The 27,052-nt window shown below is 45.7% G+C and overlaps 1 protein-coding gene across 1 annotated transcript in view; it reads right to left on the reverse strand.

Moving 5' to 3' along the window:
- Positions 1-11,802: 11,802 nt before the first annotated feature.
- The window catches only part of LOC114693526 (inhibitor of carbonic anhydrase), a 40,469-nt gene continuing 25,219 nt past the window's right edge, over positions 11,803-27,052 (reverse strand). Inside the window, 6 exon segments of the mRNA XM_028869921.2 lie at positions 11,803-11,972; positions 12,931-13,117; positions 15,414-15,598; positions 17,360-17,424; positions 22,360-22,501; positions 24,850-25,005. Coding sequence (XP_028725754.1) covers positions 11,938-11,972; positions 12,931-13,117; positions 15,414-15,598; positions 17,360-17,424; positions 22,360-22,501; positions 24,850-25,005 — 770 coding nt within the window. The 3' untranslated portion in view covers positions 11,803-11,937.

The raw sequence follows: 27,052 nt of genomic DNA on the forward strand, positions 1-27,052 counted from the left end.
TTGTCCTGCGGAATTTCCAGTGGCCTGGACCTGGCTGATCAGGGTCACGATGGTGGGATTTAGTGCGCTCTTTTGTATTTGACAGCTATTTTGGGGAAAGTCCCTTGACCTGGGTTTTTCTGGGATTACTTCATCATGAGACTTTGATTTCCTGATTTTGGCTGTAACCTCAAAGAGGTAGCATTGTATGGCATGGCACAGGCTGCCATGGTGACTTGTCGCCTTGCTGTGCTGTTAACTGTTTGCTGGTGATGGTGTCCAGTATGTTTTACTACCGAAGATCCCCGCTTTTCTGATTTCAACTAGTAGGAAGTCTGCAAAGAGATACTTTGAGAATATTTCATGTTTTGTTTTTCCCCCCTCCCTTAAGACTTTCACCCAGAGGTCTTAGCATTCATTAGTGATTCTTGCAGAATGAATTGGAATTGCACTGGTTACCAAGTGTTGATTCTCTGATCCTCTCCTCCCCTCAAGATTTATTGATTAACATCCTAAAGTAAGGAAAATCCTCCCCTTCTTCACATATTTATCTTGCTATCATTTAGATCAGCGTGGACTCATGGGTTCCTATTTTATGTAGTGGGTTATAATCCAGAAAGTCATTATCCACTTTATTTTCACCAGATATTTGGGTTTTTTTTTCAGATATTTGTTTTGCTTATACTTATTTATTAGTTTTGTGCCTGCATGTGTATTTTTGTGAGCACCCATGTGCAACGGCTCCATGTGTGGAGGATTCCTGGGGCTGAGCTCAGGTCACCGGGCTTAGCGGCAAGCTCCTTCACTCACCGAGCCATCTCACCAGCCCTCGCTATCTTTCGATGCCTAGTGCAACTGTGTACACTTACAAGAGCCCCAGGGTTCAAATCTACCTTGTGTTTTCTCTATGCCATCTCTGGGGTTTGTGTTTCTGGAACCAAGACTTCCATGGTCTTGGCTTTGAAATGGGGAATGGTGTTCAGAAGGGCATTCTGTGTACTTGATGCTGAGGGATTATTAACACCAAGACTCCTCTGCAGACAGAGCTAAGATGCACATGGTGTGTGTGTGTGTGTGTGTGTGTGTGTGTGTGTGTGTGTGTGTGTGTGTGTACATGTGTGTATGCACACACGCATATCTGTACCTATCTTGCATCCCTTCTGTGTGTATGTGCTTTCTCCTTTTTTTCTCTTTTCCTCTCTGACAACCCCATGAGTCCACACTGACTGACTGACTGGTCCCAGGGTAGCCATAGCATATGTTCTAGTTTTCTTCTCTCCACCGTGGCAGTGAGAGCTCAATGCAATTGAACCATAACCCACATTCTGACTGTCTCCCTCCCCTGTCTACTCCTTCTGTTCCCTCCACATCAGCCTCCTTTCTTGTTCTTTCTGCTCATCATTAACATCCTTATCCTCCAGAGGCATCCACAGACTCAGGCTCTTATGCTCTTCGGCCCCAGCCACTCAAGAAGAGGAGAAGGGAGAGGATGAATCTATTTTTGTTATTATTGTTGTTATTTGTTTATTGCTAGTAAAGAGGACTAGAGAAAGAAGGGGAAAGGGAAGGGAGAGGGGAAGACATAACATTTTCTTAATGGTACACAGAAGACTGTGAAGAACAGAGGCTACATTTCAGAATGCAGATCCAACAGAGACTCTCCGAACCTTCCAATGACACAAAGCCGCAGCCTCCCTTTCACACACTCTTTCATCCTGCTGTGGGGAACTAGGAGAGGCCAGAGCTGTTTGTGAAAGCCTGAGACATCATTCTGCAAGTAAGGACCTGAGACATCATTCTGTCCTTGTTCAGGACAATGTCCAACGCAGCCCAGCTCTACCTAACCCCAAAACCAACACCTAGAGAAGTCACTGACCCTGGAATTCAGTGGACTTCGTGAAGTCCCATGTGTAAAGGAACAAAAGTCCCTGACCAAAGGTGGGTCTGCAGGAATGCTGGCCTTCTCTGGCATGCTGTTTATTGGATACTGAGACAGACCTGGAAAAGATGAGACTGTAGTTCAGGGCCACAGTTTTATGTCCCACAGCATGGGCAGGTTCGGGGAAGAGATTTGAAATGGGTGATATCTGTCACAGAAACTGCTTCAGTCCAGATTCCAGGGATCCCTCTCCCCAGAGACAAAGTAGGAAACTTTAGCCTGGGAAGGAAGGCAGGAAATCCTGAGAATTATAAAGCGGGCTGGAAGACTAGATGGCGAAGAGTCTGGAGTCTCCAACTCAGGGAGAATCTCAGATTGAGGAGTTTGCTTGCAGAAGTAGAGTTGGTCCCAGATCCTAATTTGTAGAAGACCTCCTCCTCAATACCACCCTGGTAGAAGGGAACTGTTCAAAGATGGGAGGAGTCCCCAGAGGGACAAGAGAAGGTCACATCCTGGTTCTCCCTCTTCCTAGTCACAGCACTAAGGTTAGAGTGACTTGATCATCCACTTCTAGAAATGAAGACTGTAGGTTAGACAGTGAACTAAGCAGGTTACGTAAGCTCCTCATGCACTTGTTCCTCAGCCAACAGTCATGTCTCCCTAGGGGGCTGGAGAGATGAGAAAGTTGGTAAAGTGCTTGTCCCACCACCACGAGGACTTGAGTTCAGATCCCCAGTGCCCTTGTAAAAAACCAGGTATGGTAGCTCACACCTGTAATCCCAGCACCGGGAAGCATAGACAGAAGGATCGCTGGGCCTCACTGGCCAGCCAGCCTCGCTGAATTGGTGAACTATGAGTTCGTGAAATACTCTGTCTTAAAAATATAGGGTGGAGAATGAGTTAGGAAGATAGCCAGCATTGACTTATGACACACATATGTGCACATAGAACCTAACATACACAGACACACACAGACACACAGACACACAGACACACATACACACACACACACACACACACACACACACACACACACACACCAGTGCCAACGCATGTAAACCTAGCACTTGGGAAGTACAGACAGGATAATCAGGAATTCAAAGACAACCTTAGCTGTATAACAAGTTTGAGGCTAGCCTGGGACACATGAGGCCCTGTTTTTTTGTGTGTGCAATTGTCTTATTTTTTTTTTGCCTATTTATTAGAGTTATAGGATCTAAATTAGTGAGCTGTCTAGTATGGGTGCTGGAAATTGAACTCAGGTTCTCTGGAGTCTTAACCACTTAGCCATCTCTCAAGCCCCACATTTTATTTTTATTTTCAGTTATGTGGCAGGGTGCAGAGGGTATGCATGTGAGTGCAGGTAACCACAGAGTCCAGAGTGTCAGATGCCAGGATATAAATTAGTAATTGACCTAATACAGTGCTGAAACATTGCTATTCTTCTTTTAAAATAATGTTTTATTTTTATTTTATGTGCATGGGTGTTTTGCCTGCATGTGTGGCTGTGTAAGGGTATCAGATCCTTACATCCTTACATGGTATGAGCTGCCATGTGAATGCTGGGAATTGAACTCGGGTCCTCTGGAAGAGGCATCCAGTGCTCTTAACTGCTGAGCCATCTCTCTAGCCCCCAACATTGCTATTCTTTTACTTATTTTTGTCTATAATCTGTCCAATATATACAACCCCCTTAAGCTCTGTGGGCACAGTCTTCTGAGCCTGGCTCCTCAAGTACCATTGGTTGTTGGTAGTGGTTATTTTTATTGTTGTTTTTTTGTTGTTGTTGTTGTTGCTGTCATTTGTTTTGTTGAGACAAGGTCTCACTATGTATCCCCAGCTGGCCTGGACCTCACTTTGTAGACCAGGCTGGCCTCATACTCTCAACCACCCACCTGCTTCTGCCTCCCATGTACCTAGCTCTCAGGTCCCATTTTTATCAGGGAGACCTGCAAAGGTGCTGATCACTAGCTCCTAGGTAGCGCATGCTAGAAGAAATCAAACAGATTTTGCTGGGGGTTGTTGGTTTTTCTGTATACAAATCACCCATGACCTCCATCTATACACCTGACCTAGACTGGGTACTATCACGTGCCATCCACGGAGTAAAAAAACATGTACAGACTCTACTTCAAATTTAGGCCACAAACAAGGTATCTAATAAGCTTTTTATTCTTAAGCTCCATAATCTCATTAGTAATAGGAATGCAAATATCTCCCTCATTGTTATGACAATCACTGACCTTGCCACTGAGACGCAGGCTGTCTGACGTGCAGCAATCATGATTCCCTGCATTATTACTGGACCCTTCAGCAAGACACAGGAAGAAGAGCATCCAGTATAACAACCTCACTTCACAGATTCAAATAAAAAAAAAACCTGGGGCCAGGCAGTGGATATAGCTGGTCTGCTGCCCAGTAGGGCAAGGACACTGGAATCTAGACACTGGGCTGGTGTCCCCAGCTGTCCCCTTTTCTTGTTCCTGGAAAGTGCCATTCATGTTTTCCCCCAGGTTTATTTCAGAATTTAATTCTCATTGTTTTTTCATCAAGGGAAGTTAAGACTCAGGACTTTCAGGTGGACTCACAGACAGGTAGCCAGCTAAACTGAACAGAGTCCAGCGTTCCCAGGGCCAAAGCAAACAGAACACTGATCTCTCTGTTGTCCCCAAGGTCTATGTGTTGTTTAATGTCCCTACTCTCCATGGAAAGAAAGGACCGAAGTCCAGTTTCTTTCTCAGCTTGTCCAAATTAAGCCTCTGACCTATGCAAACTCTTAGACTTACAAGCCATTGGTGTCAACTGTTGGTTTCTACAATGACCTTATCTTTTTAGTTGTCAGGAATGTTACTCATGGGTACATCTTTCATGCACTACATAACTTCTCTGTATACGTAATTTAGCAAGACTTACCAGCCTTGCAGGTTAGCGGTTACCTAAAACAAATTAACAAGCCCTTCATCCCCACTCTTCTCCCCCAAAAGGAAGGAAGTGGCAGGGGGGAGTCTCAGAAGATTCACTGAACTGGAGCTACTAATGTGCAGAAACTATATAAAAGGGGTGTGTGTGTGTGTGTGTGTGTGTGTGTGTGTGTGTGTGTGTGTGTGTGTGTGGTGTCTCTGTGGTTTCCTTGGGGCAGTCTTCAAGGAGATGGCATAGGACTCAGAAGGAATAAGTCCTCCTCCACCCCGGAAACCACCTGAGCCCATCTTAGGGTTTCTATTGCTGTGATAAGACACCATGACTAAAAGCAACCTGGGAAGGAAGGGGTTTATGTCATTTGCATTTCCACATCACAGTCTATATCATCAAAGGCAGTCAGGGTAGGAACTCAAGGCAGGAACCTAGAGGGAGGAACTGAAGCACAAAGCCCATGGAGGAGCGCTGCTTACAGGCTTGATTCTCATGGCTTGCTCAGCCTGCTTTCTTACAGCATCCAGGACCACCAGACCAGAGGTGGCACCACTCACAGTGATGACCTGGGCCCTTCCACATCAATCAAAAGTCAAGAAGGTGTACCACAGGCTTGTCCACGAGTCAATTTAGTGGGAACATTTTTTTAATTGAGGTTCCCTCTTCCCAAATGACTAGCTTGTGTCAAGTTGACATAAACCTAGTCAGCACAGCCTGATACCTTCCTGCTACCTCTCTGGGGATTGAATTCTAGTCTTCCATGGACATATCAGCTCTGATAGTAGAATGAGCTAGAAAGGAAAACCTCATGGCTAGTTGGTTAGATAAAGACCTGGAGACTGGAGCTCACAGTTGGGAGAACATTCAAAGGACTTTGTCTTGGCTTAGCGCTATCATTTTCATCCAGTTCTCTGGACTAGACCAACATGGCTTCTCAAAGCTGAAGATGCCCCATTTTGTGGATTTCTGGCCCTGGCATCTTCACCATAATATATAAAGTTAAAACTGCCAGCTTTGAGTCAAGAAAATGGGAATTAATTTGAATATGAAACACTCCTAGAGATTGACTGGAGAGATGACTCAGCAGTTAAGTACACTGGGTGCTCTTCTAGGGGACCCATGTTCAATTCCCAGCACCCACATGGTAGCTCACAGCCATCTGTAACTCCAGTCCCAGGGAATTCATACCCTCTTCTGGTTTCTGGAGGTCCCACGCCAGGAGTGCACAGACATACATGCCAGCAAAACACACATGTACATTTTTTAAAGCTGCTAGAAACATTAATAGGAAAATGGATGGAATTGGAAAATATTATGTTAAGGGAAATGAACTAAACTCAAATACCACATGCTTTCTCTTCTATCTGAATCATAGATTTTTAATGTGTCCATTCATTTGAATAAGTGTGTGAGTGTGTGCATTTATTTACTTATGGAAGTTATGTAGGTTATGAAATAAGAAAGGAGAGTATGACAGAGGAAAAGATACCTTAAGAGAAGGGAGAAGGGCTGGATGGGTTGGGAGTGGGTAGAATTCTTTATACATTATTAATGGAAGAGTCAATTATTCCAGCCATTATGCAAAACTAAAATCAGAACTAGCATACACTCCAGCTGTACCTCTCCTGAGTATATACCCAACAGAATCTAAGTCAGCATATAGAGACAATTGTACATCTCTGCTTATCTATGCATGATCTACATCATGGACTAGCCTAGATGCCCAGCAACAGATGGATGAAGAAAGGATGGACAGGCAGGCGCGCGCACGCGCACACACACACACACACACATGCGTGTGTGTGTGTGTGTGTGTGTGTGTGTGTGTGCCTATGCTCATGCACATGCATGCCCATACACAAAGTGAGTTTTCATAAAAAAAAAAAAAGGAAATCATAATACTTGTAGGAAAGTTGGAGGAACTGCAAAGCATGATGCAAAATGTGATAAACAAGGCTCAGAATGATAAATATTGCATGTTTTCTCTCAAGTGTGGAATCTATCAGAAAAAAATAACACAAAAGTAGAAGGGAATTATCAGAGAAAAGAATGGATGGAGAACAGGAAAAGATAAGTGAGGGTGCAGGTGGGTGGATAAAGTCAAAGTTTATTATACCTGTGTGAAAATATTACTGTAAAACTTCTATTCCATATAACTAATACGCACAAATCAAAATTTTAAAGAATAAAAAAATCAGATTAAATGAATAGTAATCAGAAATCAAAATGTAAGGACCATGATGGGAAATCAGATAGAAGTAAAGAGAGAATGGTGACAGTTTATAAAACCAAAAAGCTGTTCCTGGCAATGCAAGTGAAACTGAAACAGCTTTCGCTAGACTGATCAAAGAGAAAAATAACATCATTTGTGTCAAGAATGGAAGACGGGACATTGCTACACAGTCTACAGACACTAAGAACATAACAAAACAGTTTGATGAACGTTATGGCAAAACTCACCTTATCTGAAATAGAGAAGTTCTTTGAAAAAAAAAAACAGCTTGTTATCAGTAGACTTTTGTCTTTAGGTTTTGTTTTGTTTTGTTTTGGGGTGTGTGTGTGTGTGTGTGTGTGTGTGTGTGTGTGTGAACACATATACGTGCAGATGCCTGCCTGCCAAGGCTGGAAGAGAGTCCTGGATTCCCAGGGCTGGATTGATATGATTTGAGTTCCTCTGTGCAGTGCCAGATTGAAAGTCCAGTCTCACAACAGAACAGCAAGCACTCTTTACTGCTGATCAGTCTCCCAAACCTGCCGGTTCTCTCTTACACATTTTTTTTTCTTTGTTATAGTCACCTTTAACTCCTCAAGTGTGTTTGTAACAACTCTTTTACTCTTTTGGGAGTTGTCTGGAGTCAGCACAAGGCCCTTACCTGAAATCAAGCTGATGAAGGTACCCGCTCCTGGATGTCTAGCCTCCAAAACTGTGGAATAAACAAATCCTCTTCCTTCCTTCCTTCCCTCCCTCCCTCCCTCCCTCCCTCCTTCCTTCCTCTTTCTCTCTTTTTCTCTCTCTTTCCTTATTTTATTTGTATTAAATTGACTTTAAAATTTTTATACATTAGTATTATATTTACCTAATTTCTCCCTCCTCCCTCTAGCCTCCTCTAATCCCTGATCCTTCTCAAACTCATGGCCTCTTTAATGAATATCATTACATATATATTGTGAATAAATATGTCAGTACAACCTGCTGAGTCCACTTAGTGTTGCTCATGTGTGTGTTTTTAGGGCTGATCATCAGCACTAAATAACCAGTTAGGGGACTCATCTCTCTGGAAGAGTAATTCTCCTTTCAGCACCCATAGCTCTTCATCAAGGACAGTGATTCTCAACCTGGGGGTCATGACCCCAAAGGGATTGCATATCAAATATTCTGCATACCAGATATTTACATTATGACTCATAACAGTAGCAAAATTACAGTTATGAAGTAGCAATGAAAAGAGTTTTATGGTTGGGGGTCACCACACCATGAGGAACTGTATTAAAGGGTTGCAGCGTTAGGAAGGTTGAGAATCACTGCTCTAGGGGTAGAATCCTATGTGATGTGTCCCATCAGTGTTACTATGTCATTTGGTGTTGTCTTTGCTCAGGTCTGGCTTAGGCAGCCATACATGTTGACATTTCATGAGTACAGCTTCCCTGTCATATGTAGAAAACTCATATGGAAGATACAGTCTCGAAGATACAATGCTTGCTGCTCCTCTGGCTCACACAACCACTTTGGCCTCTCTTCTTCCATGTTCCCTGAGCCTTCTGGTAAGGAGTTGTGCTGTAAGTGTTCCAACTGGGGGTGGGATCCCGACAGTCAGTTCTTTCCATGTTGACCAGTTGTGGCTCTTTGTAATAGTCCTTCTCTGCCGCAAAAGGAAGCTTCTTTGATGGAGTTAGAGCTACATGTGGGTATATGGATAATTACTTACAATATAGTTAGGAAATTATACTGGTCTATTATATTAAAGTGGCTGTAGGAGGTTCTCCTCTCCTCGATCCATGACCTCACTAGCCCTGTGTAATTGGCTGGGTTTCCAGGACCGAATTCCCTCCTTTCTTTATCTAATAAAAATAAATAAAGTGGACCTGGAGCAATGGCTCATCTCTTGCAGAGAACCCAACTTTGGTTCCCAGCACCCAATTCCAAAGCTCACAACTGCCTGCACCTCCAGGTCCGGGATGTCTGATGTTCTTCTCTTCTAGCCTCTACGGACACCGCATTCACATGTGCAAACCTACACCCACTCACACACACAACACATAATTTTCAAAAAGTTTTAAATTAAATCTTTAAAGTTTATTGTTTGAATTCCCTCATCTCTGTGGTTTTTAATGTGTTTTTTGTTTTTTTTTGTTTTGTTTTGTTTTGTTTTGTTTTGTTTGGTTTTTCGAGACAGGGTTTCTCTGTGTAGCTTTGCGCCTTTCCTGGAGCTCACTTGGTAGCCCAGGCTGGCCTCGAACTCACAGAGATCCACCTGGCTCTGCCTCCCGAGTGCTGGGATTAAAGGCGTGCGCCACCAACGCCCGGCTTTTAATGTGCTTTTATTGGTTGACTTTGCTCCTGACTTTGGAACAGTTTAATGCTTCTTTGCATATCTGAAGACGTTTTTATTTAATATGCAGCTATGTAAGTTGCACTGGTGAATACTTAAATTTCATTGGTTTTCTTTCGTGGTATTGGAATTTGTGTTGGGAGGTAGTTAAGATGCCTGCAGACCAGTGGGATCCTCTGAGGCGCGTTCCAGCTTCAGTGAAGGCTATTCAGGAGCAACCTTTAATCAAAGGCCACTTTAAATATTTGTTTTTTAATTTATGTGCTTGTGTGTGTGCCTTCATGAGTTTATGTCCACCACATGTGTGCGGGGAGCTGCTGAGGCCAGAGGGTACCGGATCCCGTGCAACTGGAATCGCAGGCGGTTGTAAGCTGCCTGAAGTGGTTCTGGGAACGGAACCCAAGTCCTCTGCAGGAACAGCAAGTCCCCTTAACTGCTAAGCCACTGTGTGGCCCCATCCATGGCCATTTCACCCCCACATCTAAGGCACACCCCGCAGTGAAAGCCTTTGTCCTGAGCGTGGGCTCTTCATCCTGCTTGCTAGAAACCTGCATGATTGCTGGCCTCATGAGCCCTGAGAACCGTGTGGTGTTTAAGTCTCTCTCAGTTACTCTTTTCTCCACCTCATGGGTTTTAATCTCAGTTTATACGGGTGCAGGTACATCAAGGACACGCAATGCGGATCATGGACCATTTCCCTGCAAAGTCCCATCCTTCTTGGCACTCTATCCTGATCACATTGACCTCAGATTTCTATCTCTGTTTCTGGAAACTTCAGACTGGCAGAAAGCCGGGTCATCATCTCGCTTCTTGTTTCCCTTCCCCCATGACTCCTAGTCCCTCACTGCTATTGTTCAACCACAAAGAGCTGTTTCATACATTTTTCCCCCTGATTTTTAGTTGTTTGTGGGAGGAGGGGACGTCCTGCTCTGGCCAGTCTTTCACTCACTCAGATACCTTGTAACAACATATGATCTTAGCTAGAATTCCACACTCCGATTCCACACTTGTGAAGGGGCTGTCACAAGCTGGCATTGTAGTAATAACTAGAGATGGTGACATTCCTGATAAAGAACAGAAAAAAAACAAGTGTATCACTCGACACACTTTTAGAAACCTGACCCAACAAGCAGCAAGATACAATGTTTGCAGTAATTTTAATATTTTCTAGGAAACATTAACTAAGACTTTGATTGCCTTTGACATTAATTTACAGTGTCAAAACATAATGTCTTACGTATGCATACATGGGGGTGCGTGTGCATGTATATACACAGGCGCGTGGAGACCAGAAGTCACTGTCAAGTGTCGGCTTCTATTGCTCTCCACACTACTTTTTGAGACAGGCTCTCTCCTTGAACCTGAAGTTCACTGATTCAGCTAGCCTGGCCATCCAGGGAACCCCAGAGATCCTCCCGGTTTTTGCTTTCTTAGACTTAGGATTACAGTGCACATCACTATACCTAGCCTTTTACATGGGTGCCGGGGATCCCAAATCAGGTGCTCATGCATGTGCGGCAAATGCTTTACCAATTGAACCGTCTCCCAAACCCCCAAATTGTATTTTAAAAATACACAAAATCACTCCTTGTCCTTTCTTGTTATTATGTAAGTCGTTTCTGCTGAACACATTGATTTTGTGTGTGTGTGTGTGTGTGTGTGTGTGTGTGTGTGTGTGAGAGAGAGAGAGAGAGAGAGAGAGAGAGAGAGAGAGAGAGAGAGAGAGATCTTGTAATCACTGCTTGGGTGGTATTCAGACAGATTTGTTACTCAAATTATAACTGAATGATTTGTCTTTTGTGTAAAATAATCAAGTACGAGGAGATAAGTCAAACTACTTTGGCAGAGTTCTTTTAAGCACATTACTTTTATTTTTAAAATCTGTGTGTGTGTGTGTGTGTGTGTGTGTACACATGTATGCATGGTATATGCATGCACAGTCCCGTGTATGAACATATAAAGGCTATAGTTTGATGCCAGGTGTCTTTTTCTATCACTCTTCCCTTTATTTTTTTGAGACAGGGTCTCTTGATGAACCTGAAGGTCACTGTTTCAGCTAGGCCAGGTGACCACAAGCCCCTGGGTTCCACCTGTCTCTGCTTTCAGTGTTGAGATTACAGATCCATGAAGCACAATCAGTTTTTACATGGATATTGGGGATCCAAACTCAAGTTTTCTTGCTTTCAAAATGAACTCTAACCCACCTCCCCAAAGGTGTATTTTTACACTTGTGTGTGTAAGTGCGTGGTGACACACTCATGCCACTATATCCATGTGGAGGTAGGAGGACAGTGTGTTGAGGTCCGCTCTTTCTTTAAGGCACTGTGCAGGTCCCAGAGCTCAAACTCAGGTTGCTACCTTGACCCACTGAGCCATCTGACCAGCTTGTAAGATATAATGTTTAGTAGATACTAAACTTAGAACCTCAATTTTAATACAAAAAGTCTTATTTGCCCCAAATCTAAGAATATTCAGCAAAGCTTTCTGGGAAGGTATTTTTTATTTATTTTAATTCTTTTTGCTTCAATTACAACACTGAGTTATAAAGATGTCAGTATGCATCCACATGAAGACAATTAGGTCCCCCGGCCCTGTGTGGCCCCAGCTGAATGGTGTTTATTGTCTGTGGAATGTGCAAGCATCCAGCAGGTCTGTGAAGCAAAACACAAGAGAAAAGATCATCATTCCCCACCAGCACTTACCACACTCCTCTCTGCTCCAATTTCCTATGTTCTTAAAAGCAAAGTTCTTAAAAATATGTTGGAAATACTCTTATCTTCTAAAAATAAGTCATGGCTAATTGAGATGACTTAAGACCTTCATAGACACTCTGTATTCTAAATGTCTATCTTTAAATACCTATACTGTCCTTTCTTCCTGCTTTCAGTATCTATAGCACACAAAATACTGCTACAAAAATTCAGATATATGCCCAATAATTCTTTTTTGGCTTTTTTTTTTTCTTTTAGACAGGGTTTCTCTGTGTAGTTTTGGAGCCTGTCCTGGCTCTTGCTCTGTAGACCAGGCTGGCCTTGAACTCACAGAGATCCACCTGCCTATGTCTCCTGAGCGCTGGAATTAAAGGCATGGGCCACCATCAACTGGCCCAATAATTCTTTTATCTCAGTTTTAATTTTGTTTCCACAGTTCCTTTATTTTTAGACAGCAATTCAAACTAAAATATGTATACTAAGACTCCTCTGGGGCTAACCATGCTGTATTTGTTTTTTTATTAATGTTTGTGCATTTTATATAAAATCATCAAAAATCAGTCCTTTGATCAGTCCTGTGCTGTGTACAGCTTGTGTCATCTCCCAAGGCCCCAGCTGATTCACAAAAATGGGAATACACATGAGAAGAGCTTCATTCCCAAGAGGTCTCAAGTTCTGCAACACTTCTTGTCTCCTTCAGACAATTTAGCATTTCACAGATTGTGTCTAATTGAATTGACTCAGTGGTAACTGAAACTTTCTGCAAGGCCAGGAGAAAGTTTCCACTTCTCCATGCCCTTGCTGGACCAGCTGAGAACTCATCACCCCTGGGTTCGTAATATAAACATCCTGACTTGGAACCTCCTGGCGTTTCTCCTTGGTGCTCCATTCCACTTACCAGAGGACAAGCACTGTCTGAAGCTGCTCGTCATGGCGAGATACTGCGGCCCTAGGTACATTTCATACGTTGTTTTGTTCTGAAGGTTAGACAAGCATTCCGTGTCATCATTGAACAGCAGGTCCTTAGCTGAGGATCCAAACATCTGGAACATCATCCTTTCAAATCCATTTCTTCCAAAGAGCTCCTGAATTGGAACAAACAGACAGTCCTGAGGGTGCCAGAAAGCATAGAGGCGTCTACTCTGTCTAGAAGACCAGAGGCTTCAGGACTGCTCACCTCTAGGCCTTGGAGAACCCCAGGACACAACAGTTTAGGAAATGTTGTAGTAACTGAAAGCATGCTCGGTGGGTTTGAATCCTGGCTTCATCTTTTCCTTGCTATGCGAACTTGGGAAAATTCTTCACTAAGGTAAGTCAGCCTCAGTTTGCTTATTTACAGGTAGAGGCAGTAACATCACATTGTGCAATGATTCATGTAAAGAAATGTAATTAGAAAGCTGGCCATATGTCACTACTTAGCTAGCCAGGTGTTTTCCCAGCTGTCTAAATCACCCTCCCATGTCTCTCTGCTGCCTGGAACTCTTGCTCTTTGCCCCTCCTACTTTCTGGAGCCCAGCCAGTTGCATATCTCCATCCTACCTGCCTGCCTTAGTTTACTTCCCTTTAGTCAACATGGCAGCTGGTCTTATGTGAGACCTTCCCCTTCAGATGTCCAGAGTCCAGACCCTCTTACTTTAATGGTTTTCCTGGGTATGAGAGTTAATCTTGATTGTCAACGTGACACACCTAGGAAGAGGGCTTCTCAGTCAACTAAAGCCTATGTCAGACTGGCCCACGGGCATGTCTATGTGGCATTTTCTTAATAGTTGGCATAGGAGGGCCCAGCCCGATATGAATGGTACCATCTCTCAGCAGGTAGGCTGGGACAATACAGGAAAGACAGCTGAATGTGAGCCTGGACTAAGACAGTGATGTTCCTCCATGGTCTCTGCTTCAGTTCCTGCCTCCATGTCCCTATCTTGAGCTCCTGCATGGCTCCCTCAGTGATGGACTGTAACCTGTAAGCCAAATATACCCATTCTGTGCCCAAGTTGCTTTTAGTTCATGTCTTAGCACAGCAAAGAGAAGCAAACTGGATACCAGGCCACTGTCCTTTAACAGGTTGTGAGGGGGAAATATAATAAAACATGGATTTCTTCTTTGGAAAACTGTCGTAAAATATTATTTTAAGGTGTATTACATTTGTTTATGCTGTGGAACATTTGTTTTAATGATGCAAAGATGTGCTGCATTCTTTTATGTTGCATTTGTTTAACTCTGTGAAGCTGTGTTACTGTGCCTGTCTAAAACACCTGATGGTCTAATAAAGAGCTGAATGTCCAATAGTGAGGCAGGAGAAAGGATGGGTGGGGCTGGCAGGCAGAGTGAACAAATAGAAGGAGAAATCTGGGAGGTAAAAAAGGAAGAGCATGAGAACAAGGAGAAGAAGAGGACATCTGGGGCCAGCTACACAGCCACACACCTCACAGACACCTAGCCACACAGCACACAGCCACCCAGTCACCCAGTCACACAGCCACACAGCCAGCCATCCACCTAGCCACACAGTCACACAGTGACACAGCCAGACAGCCACACAGCCACACAGCCACACAGTCACACAGCCACACAGACAGCCACACAGACACATAGCCAGCCACGGAGTAAGAGTGAAAGGAAGATATACAGAAGTAAGAAAAGGAAAAAGCCAGAGGCAAAAGGTAGACGGGATAATTGAAAGTTAAGGAGAGCTGCCTAGAAATAAGCCAAGCTAAGGCCGGGCATTCATAATTAAGAATAAACCTCCATGTGTGATTTATTTGGGAGCTGGGTGGTGGGCCCCCCAAAAGAGTAAAAAGAGCAAAAACAACCAACATCAGGGAACCTCCAAGAATGGGGTGTCTACTGCAACAGGGAGATGAGACTATGGGTTTTCCTTTGAATCATTGGAGTAAGGCATCACCTACTTCATAAGATCAGCTCCTGCTGGTTTCCAGTAAGGTCAGAAAGTGTCTAGATGTTTGCTATTTAACTTCAGATGGTGCCCAGCCTATCCAGGTTAAGGAGACAAATTCAGATCGACTACAAGTCAGCTAGAGAAACCGCCATTTTGCTTTTTCTACACTTAGCTCAGCCAATGAGCCAACAGCTCCCTACTTATTGTACCAGAAGAGAGAAGGGATTAATTCTCAGGGAGAGTTGAGGTGGCCCAAGAGAGCCCATGTGTTTACTCAAGGCTATGAATCTCAGGCTCTTCTCTTGGACCCTTAGAGAGCTACAGAATAAATGGGCATCAGATACAACCAGAGACAGGACTAGAAGGTCCAGGGTTCTCTTCTCATGGAGAAAGAGTGTGAGCTGGGCTGGGTATGGGCACGTGGGCCTCTGTGCAGCTCTGGGAACTGGCACTGAGTCATGGGGAGTAGACACTGGTGCCCATACCTGTTGGTTGAAGAGTATTCTGCGAGCAAAGTCGACCTTATCTTTCCTGGAGAACACAGCATGGTTTGGCACTCGGGCCAGGTGGCAGCTCTGAGCCTCAGTCACAGGCTTCCTGGTGCCATCAAGGCACAGCAGCTCAAAGTCTTCCTGTTTCAGACCCTTAGCCCAAGACTCAGGGTTCTTTCCTAGGGAGATACAAATAGATCAGTCACAGCTCACAGCTTTGGTCCAGGTGCCCTCACGGGGAATGAGATCGGCCATCAGTGCCTGGGAAGTCATGCTACACAGAGAAATAAAACAAAAAGAAGAGAGTTCACAGACTCATCACCTTCTTGGTTGGTGCTCCACTAGTTCCATTCAAGGCAAAGGTTTCTTAAGGCAGTCCCATGGCATTAACAACCCTGGAACAGGCAAATGTGCACATGAGCCCCTGGCTTTGCCATCTGGAATGCTTCTCACCATTGATACCGAGCTGGCCCTTCAGCTAGACAGTGCATGAAGGAACACTAGGAGTGTGTGTGTGTGTGTGTGTGTGTGTGTGTGTGTGTGTGTGTGTGTGATCAACCCCCATTTGACAAAGATAGCTCAAAGGGCATTTGACTTGCTCAGAACCACACAGCTTAGAAGAAACTCACAACCAGAGCTGGAGTTGTGGGCAGGAAGGGAAAGCATGCTTTATGTGACTTAGCCTATGTGCTCTTCTCAGTAGTCCTGGAGGCAAGTCACTGTGTCCCCATTTCACAAAACAGGGCTTGACAGGAAGGGTGCTACAGACCATCATGCTAGTGACTTAGGAGGCTTAGGCAGGAGGATTATGAGTTCAAAACGAGCCTGGACAATGTAGCAAGACACTTTCTAAAACTGAAAAAGAAAATACTTGGGGCCGAGGAGATGGCTCAGTGTGGGGAGCAACCTGAGTTCAATCCTTGGGGCCCACAGGGTAGAGGGAGAGAACTGCCTCTAGTTAAGTTGTCCTCTGACCTCAGAACAAACACACAGTAAATAAATAAAAAATAACTAAAAATTTAAGAGATAATTGTGAATGGTTAGAGAGATGGCTCAGAAGTAAAGGACCAAGGGACCTGGGTTTGAGTCACAGCACCCACAAGGTGGCTCACAACTGTCTGTAACTCCAACTCCAGGGAATATGATGCCCTCTTTTGGTCTCTGTTTTGGCCATAAAGGCAATAGGTATGCATGTGGTATACAGACATATGCTGTGGGATGGTCTGTATGTCAAATTGCTCTGATTGGTCAATAAATAAAACACTGATTGGCCAGTGGCTAGGCAGGAAGTATAGGCCGGACTAAAGTTAGTTCCAAGATAGCCAGGACTATATAGAGAAACTCTGTCTGGAAAACCAAAAGAAAAAAAAAAAGAACTGAAAACTGTCCATTCAGGGGCTGGAGAGATGGCTCAGGGGTTAAGAGCATACTGCTCTTCCAAGGACCTCAGTTCAGTTCCTAACATCCACATCAGGCGGCTCCAGTTCCAGGGTATCCAATGTCCTCCGGCTTCTTCAGGCTCCTGCACACATGTGGTGCAAATAAACTCACGTTGGCACACACACACACACATACAAATAAATACATTTTTTCCTTTGAAAAAGGCAAGCCACAGAGAAGCGCAAGATATTTTCCAAAATCAGTCGCTGTCAAAACTTTAATCTTGAATATCAAAAGAATGCCTGTCAATCATGGAGCCAGACCTGCTCACATAGTCCATGGGCTCTGTGTTTTGTCACCTGGGGTCAAGGCCAAGGTGATCATTAGCATCACCGAGTGTGAAAAGGTTGGAAGTCTGTTAAATGCTAGATTAATTTAAAATGCTTGGACTCAGTCGCTGGAGTCTGCTAGGTTTAGTTATTAAACGTCCCCAGTTGCCTCTTGGGGCGCCATTCTACAAGGAAGACTCCAAGGAAGGAAAGTACAGTGCAGGCACCTACCATCAGTGTTCTGTAGAACTGTGGGGTGCTTCATGAAGGCCACATCCCCCTTCTCAACCAGACACCTGCACAACAAGGGCCAGGTCAGCAAAGAGAGTCAACGGGAGTGAAAGGGGGTCACCACGGGGGAGTCACACCCCGTCCCCGGTTCCTGAACACCCACGCAAGAACTGTATGTAGCCCCTGCAGGGCCCTTGGGTGGTAGACAAAGAAAGCAATGGAAAGACAGACCTGCTCGATGACTTTCACTTGTAAAAACCACCATTCACATCCTTGTTTTAAATTCCCACCACTTTGTCCAGACAGGGTGCTTGTGTTCTCCCATTAGCAGAGATATGTAAGGGGAGACCCACGTGGTGTCGTATCACACCACGAGATACTGCAATCAGTGTGGAACGCCGGCTGTGAAGGAGTTTGATTGCACTCATGTGTCTACTCGGGACTGACAACGGTGAACATGCTTCTCTAGACAGGACTCACCCTTAATCCCATGGGGAAATGTGCACCTGTGTTCAGGTACACTTTTTTATTTTTTAACAAGAAATGTGAAGAAATCGATTCTGTGCTATCAGCCTGATGGAAATGTCTATTGATTGTCAGGGACACTGTTGTGATTTGAATCTGGAATGTTCCTCCCAGGCGTGTGTGGTGAAGGCTTAGGCCCTAACTGGTGGCACTCTTTTGACAGTTGGTAGAAACTTTAGGAGGCTGGGGGTCACGCCTTTGAAGGGCATATCATGTGCCTACTCCCCCATCCTGTCCCACACTAGCTCCTTCCTGGCCGTTATGAGGTGAGTGATTTGTCCCCTCATGCTCTTCCATCGTGGTGTTCCGCCTCACCACAGGCCTAAGCAGTGGGGGAAGGTGACCATGGACGGGAACCATGAGCCACAACTCCTTTAAGATAGTCTCTTAGGAATTTGTCACCACTGTGAAAAACTATCACAAGCTCCTCTCCAGCCTTCTTTCTCTCTTGTCTTTGCGTGACTCTATCTACAACTAGGCTCAGTTGTGCCCATTCAGACTCATGAGAACCCCTCACCTTACTTTTCTTTATGGTCTCTTCATACAGAGTCCCACTCCTAAATGGGCATGGTCACCTGACTTAGGCGAATCGGCACCTCAGGGCAAGGCAGACCGAGCAAGACTGCCCACTCTTTAATCTCAAAGATGCTCTCCTAGTCTCTGTTCTCTACTCCAGATCAGTGGTCCTCAGAGCCGGAGGCTAAGGTCCATCAGCATCAACACCAGCATCCTTGAAACCTGAGCAGGTCCCTGAGCCCCACCAGCCTGACAGGTGAATGGGAGACTGTGGTGATGGTGACCTGGAATCTGCCTTCCCAAGCCCCTCAGGAGAATCTGAGCCATGGTCAGTCTGAGAACCACAGCATCACCCACTCACTTGTGATTTTCTCACCTCCCACCAACCAATGTCTTTCCAGTTCCTCCCAGGATGCATACACTGTGCTTCCTACTTCCCAGAGAAAACACAGGAATCATGTGGTGGCTTTTTCCCTGTGGTCCTCTGCATGACCTGCCAATTGTTTCCTCTTCTCCTACTGTCCAGTTGGAGGAAGCTGGGTCTCCCAATGGCATGGGTCCTCACCGGGTCCTCTGATCCCAGCCCCCACCTGTGATCTCAGGAAACATCTGCCACAGTTATACCTGTTCTCATATAATTTGAATCTTTCTTTGCTCACAGGACTCTTTCTCATTTGCCATTCATATGCCTTTTCTGTTTTTTTTTTTTGTTGTTGTTATTTTATTTATTTATTTTATTTGTATGAGTGTTTTGCCTACATGAAACACAGTACACCACATGTATGCAGTGCCCATGGAAACCAGAAGAGGGCGTCAGATCCTCCTGGAACTGGCACTACACATGGTTGTGAGCTGCGATATGGGTGCTGGGAATTGAAGCCAAGGTAAGTGGTTTACCAACTGAACCATCTTCCCCAGTCCCTGAACAGATTCTTAAACTGGGTTCTGAAGAAATTGAAAGAAGAGAAAATAGAGTGAGCAACGATGTTTTTAACTTTAAGTATTTGTTGTTGGAAAGAGTGAAGCATTTACAGCCGCTTGAATTTACTGTTTTGTTTGATGGAAAAAATAACAGCATGTTTACATGCTGGTGGGAATGACCTGGTACACAAGAAAGTGTGGAACCCTGATGGTTCAGTCGGTTAGGGTACAGTACTTAGAAAAAGAGGATGTGAGGATGCAGGAGAAAGAGAATTGATGGTGCGATGCCCTTAGATCATCAGGAGAGACCATCTCTACCGGTGCAGGACTGGGCTCTGACAGGAGAACAGGTACCCAGAATGAGGGGCGAGAAGGCAGCATCTCAGGGTACTAAAGCTGATGGATGCTGCCATGAAGCTGACCCAATACTGAGGCTTTGTGGGCTTCCTCTTCTAATTGCTTGGTCTCCTAGGCAGCAGATGGGACCCAGAGGCATGCTTCTTTTGAATTTGGTCCTCATCATTTGAAAAGAAAGCCAGACCGCTGGAGGTCTCATAGTTCAGCCAGAAGCAGGGTCAAGCACTGAGTTCAGAATAACAATGACCACAACTGGTCTTTAAATGCGTGCGGGTGTACCGTGGGAAAACAAGGACATGGCCAAGGGTGTGAGAACAGAAAGTACTCACAGGATTGGGGTTTGTCAGGATGAATGAAATTAGGGCAAGTGAGAGGGAGGTAGGAGTGACAGAGCATGAGGTATCTGGGGCTCAGGTGGTTCTCTGTGTGCCCCTCGTCATTTTGTAAAGGGAGTAAGTTGTGTTTGCAATCATTTTAAATCCTATGCATCAAAATGGGACTGGGCAAGGGGGTGACATCTGTAACCCCAGAATTTGAGAGGCTGAGACCAAAGAATCACATATTTCAGGCCAGTCTGGGCTACACAGTGAGGTTCTGTCAGGTAACGAAACTTGACAATCTGAGTTTGACCTCTGGAGCTCACATGGTAGAAAGAGAGAGCCAACTGCCTCAAGCTGTCCTCTGATCTCCACAGTACACTTTTGAGCACAAGGTGCTCTCTCTCTCTCTCTCTCTCTCTCTCTCTCTCTCTCTCTCTCTCTCTCTCTCTCTCTCACACACACACACACACACACACTGATAGATAGATACATAGATAGATAGATAGATAGATAGATAGATAGATAGATAAGCAAATATTTATTTTTTTAAAGTATTGAAGTTGGGCTAAACCTAATACCAATATATTATGATATAAAGAAATTTTAAGCTAGTTTGGGTTAAATTGAACATTCAGCAGATATTGTTGTCACTAATGAATGACTGATAAGAGAGGCAGAAGTTTGGAGGGCAGGGTGAGGTGTACTCTCCTGGTGTACATGGGGACAGAAGGGTTCTCTAGAGCTCCACATACTGTCCACACAGCTTTGTATATGGGGCCAGGAGGATTTTCTAGAGCTCCACATGCTGTCCACATAGTTTTTACTTGACCAGCACACCCCCGACACACAATCTGAGCATGTCCAGCCTGGCTCATCATACTTAGAACTTGGTCTGCCTGTTCAGCCAGGTCTACAGGGGTCAACAGACATGGCCACCATATGCTGACCCAGCAGGTCACAACCCAGACCCCTCCTTCTCCACACTTCGGTCTACAAACCTCTCTTGCTGCCCTTACTGCAGTGTGGTTACTGCAGTGTGCCATGCATGGCCCCATTCCTGCTGACTCGCTTCTGGGTGGCTTCTGCTACAGGTTTTCTCAGGCCGAGTTCCTCTCGTGACTTAGTTATCTGCTCTCATGATCCCTCTGCCTGCCGTGAAGGCCTCCAACATGTACCTTTTCTAAAACTGTCTCCTGCCTGGCCACTGCCACATCACTCCGTGCTGTGTTAGGATCTTAACTATCTTCCAAAAGTACATGACCACTAAAGGCTTGGTTCTGGGGGCTGGGGGGAAGGTTCAGTGGTTAAGAACACTTACTGTTCTTCCAGAAAACTAGAGTGCAATTCCCAACACCCATGTTGGGCAGCTGACAATCACCCATAACTCCAACTCCAGGGGATCTGATGCCCTCTTCTGGCATCTGCAGGCCTCTGTATGTACATGATCATATTTGCGAGGACACATAGACATACAGACACACACACAGACAGACACGTGTACACACATCAAGATTAAAATAAAATTTAAACTTAAATTTAAAAAGAGCTTGGTTCTGAGGAGATGGTATTAGAGGTGAAACCAGGAGAAGATGGGTCCTTGTGAGAAATCCTTAGGTCATTGAGGCTTGCCTTTGGAAGGAATGGTTGGACCCTACCACATTGGTTCTACTCGATCATGGACTAGAACCTCTAAGACCATGAGCCAAAATGAACTTTTTCTTCTTAAAAGCTGATTGTCTCAGGCATTTTGTTACAAGGATGGAAAGCTCCCTAACACATGCTTCCCCTTGGGTCCTCTACAGCATACACAATTGAGAAGAATCTTGTTTGCTTGTGTGTTTAGTGTCCTGCTCTTCCACTGGGATGTGGGGTGGACAGGACCACGTGTGTCTTGTTGTTTGCTATAATACCTCTACTTAGAATAGCACCTGACACTCAGTGCTCTGTAAGTATGTCTCCTTTTTCTTGAATGGGTGGAGGAGCCTAGACAGATCTACTATAAAAGATACTCATCAGATGAATGTAGGAAGCAGGTGTTTGGGTCTCTCCTGTGACTGACAGCTGAGCTCTACCAGAGCCCACGGATTATCTCCAGTCACACAGAAGACAGGAGGGAAAGTGGCCCCTGCACCCCGGATCTTGCCCTGTCCAGGTCCCTGAAGTGTCCTCAGGCAGCTGGGCCGGTCACTCTCTAGAACCCGGCTGAATATCAAACCACAGAGCCACTGGACTGCAGAACCTCAGCTCTCCAATTCCGGCTCCTTCTAGATCAACACCCAGATACTAGAATGACGAAAAGGGTGAGGAGATGAGGGGGGTCAATGGGGTGATGCCACGAGGAAAAAAGGCACAGATACCAACCTGAGAGCACCGCTGGAGCCGTGATATCCCTCGTGGCTGTTGGCGGCACACATGTGGGCTGGGTTGTCACCACCAGCACACAGAGCACAGAGGCGGGAGTTCGGATTAGACCCTGGGGCGCAGCTGTGACTGAAGAACTCATCTGTGAGGAGGGACAGAGTCAGCTCTTCCTGTGATGGCAGGAAAGCCCCAGGGTTTGTCCCCAAGACTGCCTGTCACACAACAGCTGGTTATTTGGCAACATTATTAAGGGGTTAGGGAGATGGCTCAGCCAGCAAGGTGCATACCATGCCAGCAAGAGGACCTGAGTTCAGATCCCCAGCACCTGAGTAAGAGTTGGGTGCAGCGGCGGCGTAAGTCTGTAACCCCAGGAGGGTGGAGAGAGGCAGACCCCTGCAGCTCACAGGCCTCCTGGCCTAACCAAATTGGTGAACTCTAGGTTCAGTGAGAGACCCTGCCTCAAAAAAATAAGATAGAGGCCTTTAAACCCAGCACTCAAGAGGCAGAAACAGTTAGATCTCTGAATTTGTGGCCTGGTCTACACGGCAAGTTCCAGGAGCGCCAGGGCTACACAGAGGAACTCAAACAATAATGGTCATATGGAGTTCAACTGAAGAAGACACCCAACATCTACCTCTAGCTTCCACACACATGTGCACACATATGTACCTGCACGTATACACATCCACGCCCACATGGACACATGCATGCACCACACATACAAAACTAATTTTTAGAAAAGGAACAAGAACATTATGGAACAAAAGAAAAGACTCCAGACAGACAAAGTAAAGGGACTAGCTGGGATGGACCAGACTGTGAGCTCACAGAAGTCTGTCCCCACACAGGGCAGGGGTGATGAGGGACATATAAGAGAGTTTAGCCCTGACAGAGTGAAGATGGGGGTGGGGCCGGAGGAGGGCTGGCTTATTTAATCTACACGAGTGTTTTCTGATCTCTGTTGTCTTGGTCTTCCCTTACAAAGTTTGTCGTTGTGACATCAAGTCAGGCAAGGAATAGAAAGCCATGGCTCCCAAGCCTAGCCCAGGGTTCCAGGGAACTACACTGAGGACACTGGGCATGGGCCCTTCCCTCTTCCAATCGACTGCCTGTGGGTACCTGTCGGAACTCAAGTTACCACACCCAGGGATCAGCATATCCCCTCTTGCTCTGGGAAGAAGGATTATGATTCCATGAAGCTGGAGATAGGGGGACCCTCCATAGACCTGGAGTCAAGACAAGAGGTAAGGAGTGAGTAGGTGGTCCCCAAGGGAGGAGGAGAGAATAGAAGCCTTCCGACAGGAGACTGGCACCTGAAAAGGCCTGTGTAGGAGCAGGGTCCAGACATAGCACAAAAAGCTTAACGGAGACCATTGGAGCAGACCATCAAGAGAGGGGAGCGGAGTCGGGGCAAGGCTCAGACCCCAAGGGATCTTACTGTGTAGCTACTGCTCTCACTTCCTAGAGAAATGGGGAGTCTCTGGCGTGATTAGGACATTGCTGGGCTCAGTGCATTGGCACACGGTCTCATCCACACTTGGCAGAAGTCTACCTGACTGAGAGGAGGATGGGATCGAGGGCTGACGAGCCGCTCAGGTGGCAGGCCACTGAAGTGGGCCAGGAGAGAGGAGGGGGAAGTAATGAGGGATGGGGGGGGAGGAGGAGAAACTGTCATTGCTGCACAAGTAGGACTCCAGGGTCCTCCACCGTGCTAGGCAGTTCTGGAGCATTCCCAGGGTAGAAGGAGAGAATGCCGTTTTGGACACAGTGAGCTCGATAGGCTTTTGAGATCCTAAGTAGATTTGGCGATAGACAGTTCAGTAGACAAATGTTCGATCTGGATGTGGTGGTGCATGCCTGTAATCCCAGCTCTTGGGAGGTAGGAGGATCAGGAGTTCAAGGTCAGCCTCAGCTACATGCTGACTTTGAGGTCAAGCTGAACTTTATGAGACTGTGTTTGTGTGTGTGTGTGTGTGTGTGTGTGTGTGTGTGTGTGTGTGTGTGTGTGTGTAGGTCAAGGAGAAGTCTGTGGTTGAGAGTTATCCCCCTTTAGACACAATAATAGCAGTAGCAGCCATCTTTTTCTCCAGTGCATATCAAGAACCCAGTTTCGCATCCGACGATGATTGAGCTACACTTGGATATGAATGCTTGGGGATTGGGCTTGAACCAGGGAAAGAACTGCCTTCTGCAACCCAAATATTTCTTAACCAGGTAGGAAAGGAAGGACTCTTGTAGGAGCAGGAGAAAACGCAAACTGGAGCAATTTCCGTCCTTCCCTTTCTCCACCCCCCACTTTTTGACGGGAATGCATAACCCAGAGGGCAAGTGGGTATAGATAAAGGGGAGGGGTGGGGCTCTCCTTCTGCCTGTCAAGTCCTTGACCCAAATGCCTCCTTAGGGCATCGCTTGCCACCCGTTGGACTGAATTTTCCCCAACTCAGGTACAAGCCCGAGGAAGGCCCCACTTCCCCTTCAGAACACGCTTACCAAGTTTGCAAGACCCCGTTTGGTTGTATATTAAACCCAAGGGCACGATCCAGCCTGCAGAAGTGCCGACGGCCGTGTGGCAGGACTTCTTGCCTCGAAGAGAGTTCCAGGTGATGCCAACGTCTGATTTCTTAACCACGGCCACAACATAATAACCTTGTGGTGGAGACACCAAGACACAAGCCTCACTGTCTGGAGAAGAAGGGCAGACAAAAGCAGTATCTGACCCGCCCCCTTCCCCCTGACGGTCAGTGGCTTCTCTGTGTGGTGGAGAAGATGAACTCCGTTTCTCCATTTCTGTTCTGTCCCATCCCTCGGTTGACATGTGGAAACTGCAGAGCCAACCTTTGCCTGCAAGTGTGACCTTAGATGTGTGAGGAAGGAAGGGTGGAAGTGGTCCAAGGGGGGCCTTTGCTTCCCTTCAGCACCCCTCTTGCCTCCTTCCTGGACTATCATTTACGCACCATTGTTCCTATCCAATGAGTACGCTGCTGGGTTGTGTTCATTAGTGAGTCTGATCTGAAGAAGGGATTGGTAAGATTAGATAGAATTATAAATCTTTGGAATTAGAAAACAACATGATTCACCGCCACCTCAGAGGTGCCAGTGGAAGAGGTGGTGTCTGACTCTCTCTCGGGAAAACAGATTCCACTGAGCCAGCAGCTAGCCTCTGACCGGGCTCTGTTATACGAGGAGCTAAATACTATCTACTGATATGAAAATACTAATACTGTCTTCAGGTCTAAGATTTTTATACTTATGGCATTAAATATTATCATCTATCTTTGACTCTCTCTCTCTCTCTGTGTGTGTGTGTGTGTGTGTGTGTGTGTGTGAGAGAGAGAGAGAGAGAGAGAGAGAGAGAAGAAAGAGGGAGACAGTGAGATAGTAGAGACAGAGGGATGAGAGAGAGACACAGAGATAATTGGTGTGATGGTTTGGTGGACGACTTGACAGGATGGAGACAAGGTTCTGGGCATGTCAGTGAGGGATGACTGGGTTAACTGAGGTAGGAAAGCAGGTACCATTCCCTGGCTCCATAAAAAAGGAGAAAGCTAGCTGAGCCCTGACATTCATCTCTCCCTGCTTTCTGACCACTGATGCAACATGACCAGGCAGCCTCCCCCTCCCACCACCATGCTTTCAGCACTATGATGGATTGTATCCCCTAGAACTGTAAGCTAAAATAAACCCTTCCTCCCTTAGGATGCTTTTGCCATAGCAACAAGGAAAATAACTGGTACACTTGGTTAAATACAAAGCCCTCTCCATCCATGCTCTGACTGAACCTTCTCTCTCATAGTCAGCATTTGTCTGAATGGTCTTCCAAGCATCCTTGTTGACCTACATTTCATGGGACCTACAATTGCAGCTCCTGGGAATTCAACTGCTCTTGAAACAGGCATGTTGTTTCCGACCATAAATGACTGGACTAAAATACATGGCTGATGAAAGGCCAGCCCTTGGTTTGGGAGACGAGGAAACAATTCAGAGAAGACTTCTTAGCCATGAATCTAGAGAGGGAAAAGCTTTGGGGTCCTGTCTCACAGGGAGATTAGGGTGGGCTGCTGTAGGTGAGCAGAGACATGACCCTTCAACTTTGCACTCTGATGACCTTTGTGAAGCCTGGCCCAGGGGATTCTGTGACCTGGTACTCAACAGGGACAACACTCACCCTAGGCTGCATGTGCTGTGCTGAGCCAAACCCTCAGCTTCCCAGATCTCTGCTGAGCCTAAGTAAGAATCTGGTGTTCACCCTGGGGCTCCGTGTCACAGTGGATTTTTAAACCTTATCATTAAATCCAACCAAACAGACTTCCAGCCTTAGCCAGGGAGTGTTTGACTCAGTAGGACTAGGAAGAACCCAAGAAATTTCATTTCCAACAGATTCTCAGATGATACTGGTGATGCTGGTCCAGGGACCACACCCAAGGACCATGCTCCACCTACTTTTAAGACTGTCCAATTCAGGAGAGATGTAAGATCCTTAGCCTGTGTAGAAAGGCCAGGCAGGAGAACTTATCTCCTGCATGTGTGCTGACTAACCTTATGCCACTTTGACACACAAACTAGAGTTATCTGAAAGGAGGGAACCTCAATTAAGAAAATATCTCAATAAGATTTGGCTGTAAGGCATTTTCTAAATCAGTGACTAATGGGTGTTTTAGGGTTTCTATTGCTGTGAAAAGACGCCATGACCACA

This window comes from Peromyscus leucopus, chromosome 7 (assembly GCF_004664715.2).
Source record: "Peromyscus leucopus breed LL Stock chromosome 7, UCI_PerLeu_2.1, whole genome shotgun sequence".
In the NCBI taxonomy this organism is placed as follows: domain Eukaryota; kingdom Metazoa; phylum Chordata; class Mammalia; order Rodentia; family Cricetidae; genus Peromyscus; species Peromyscus leucopus.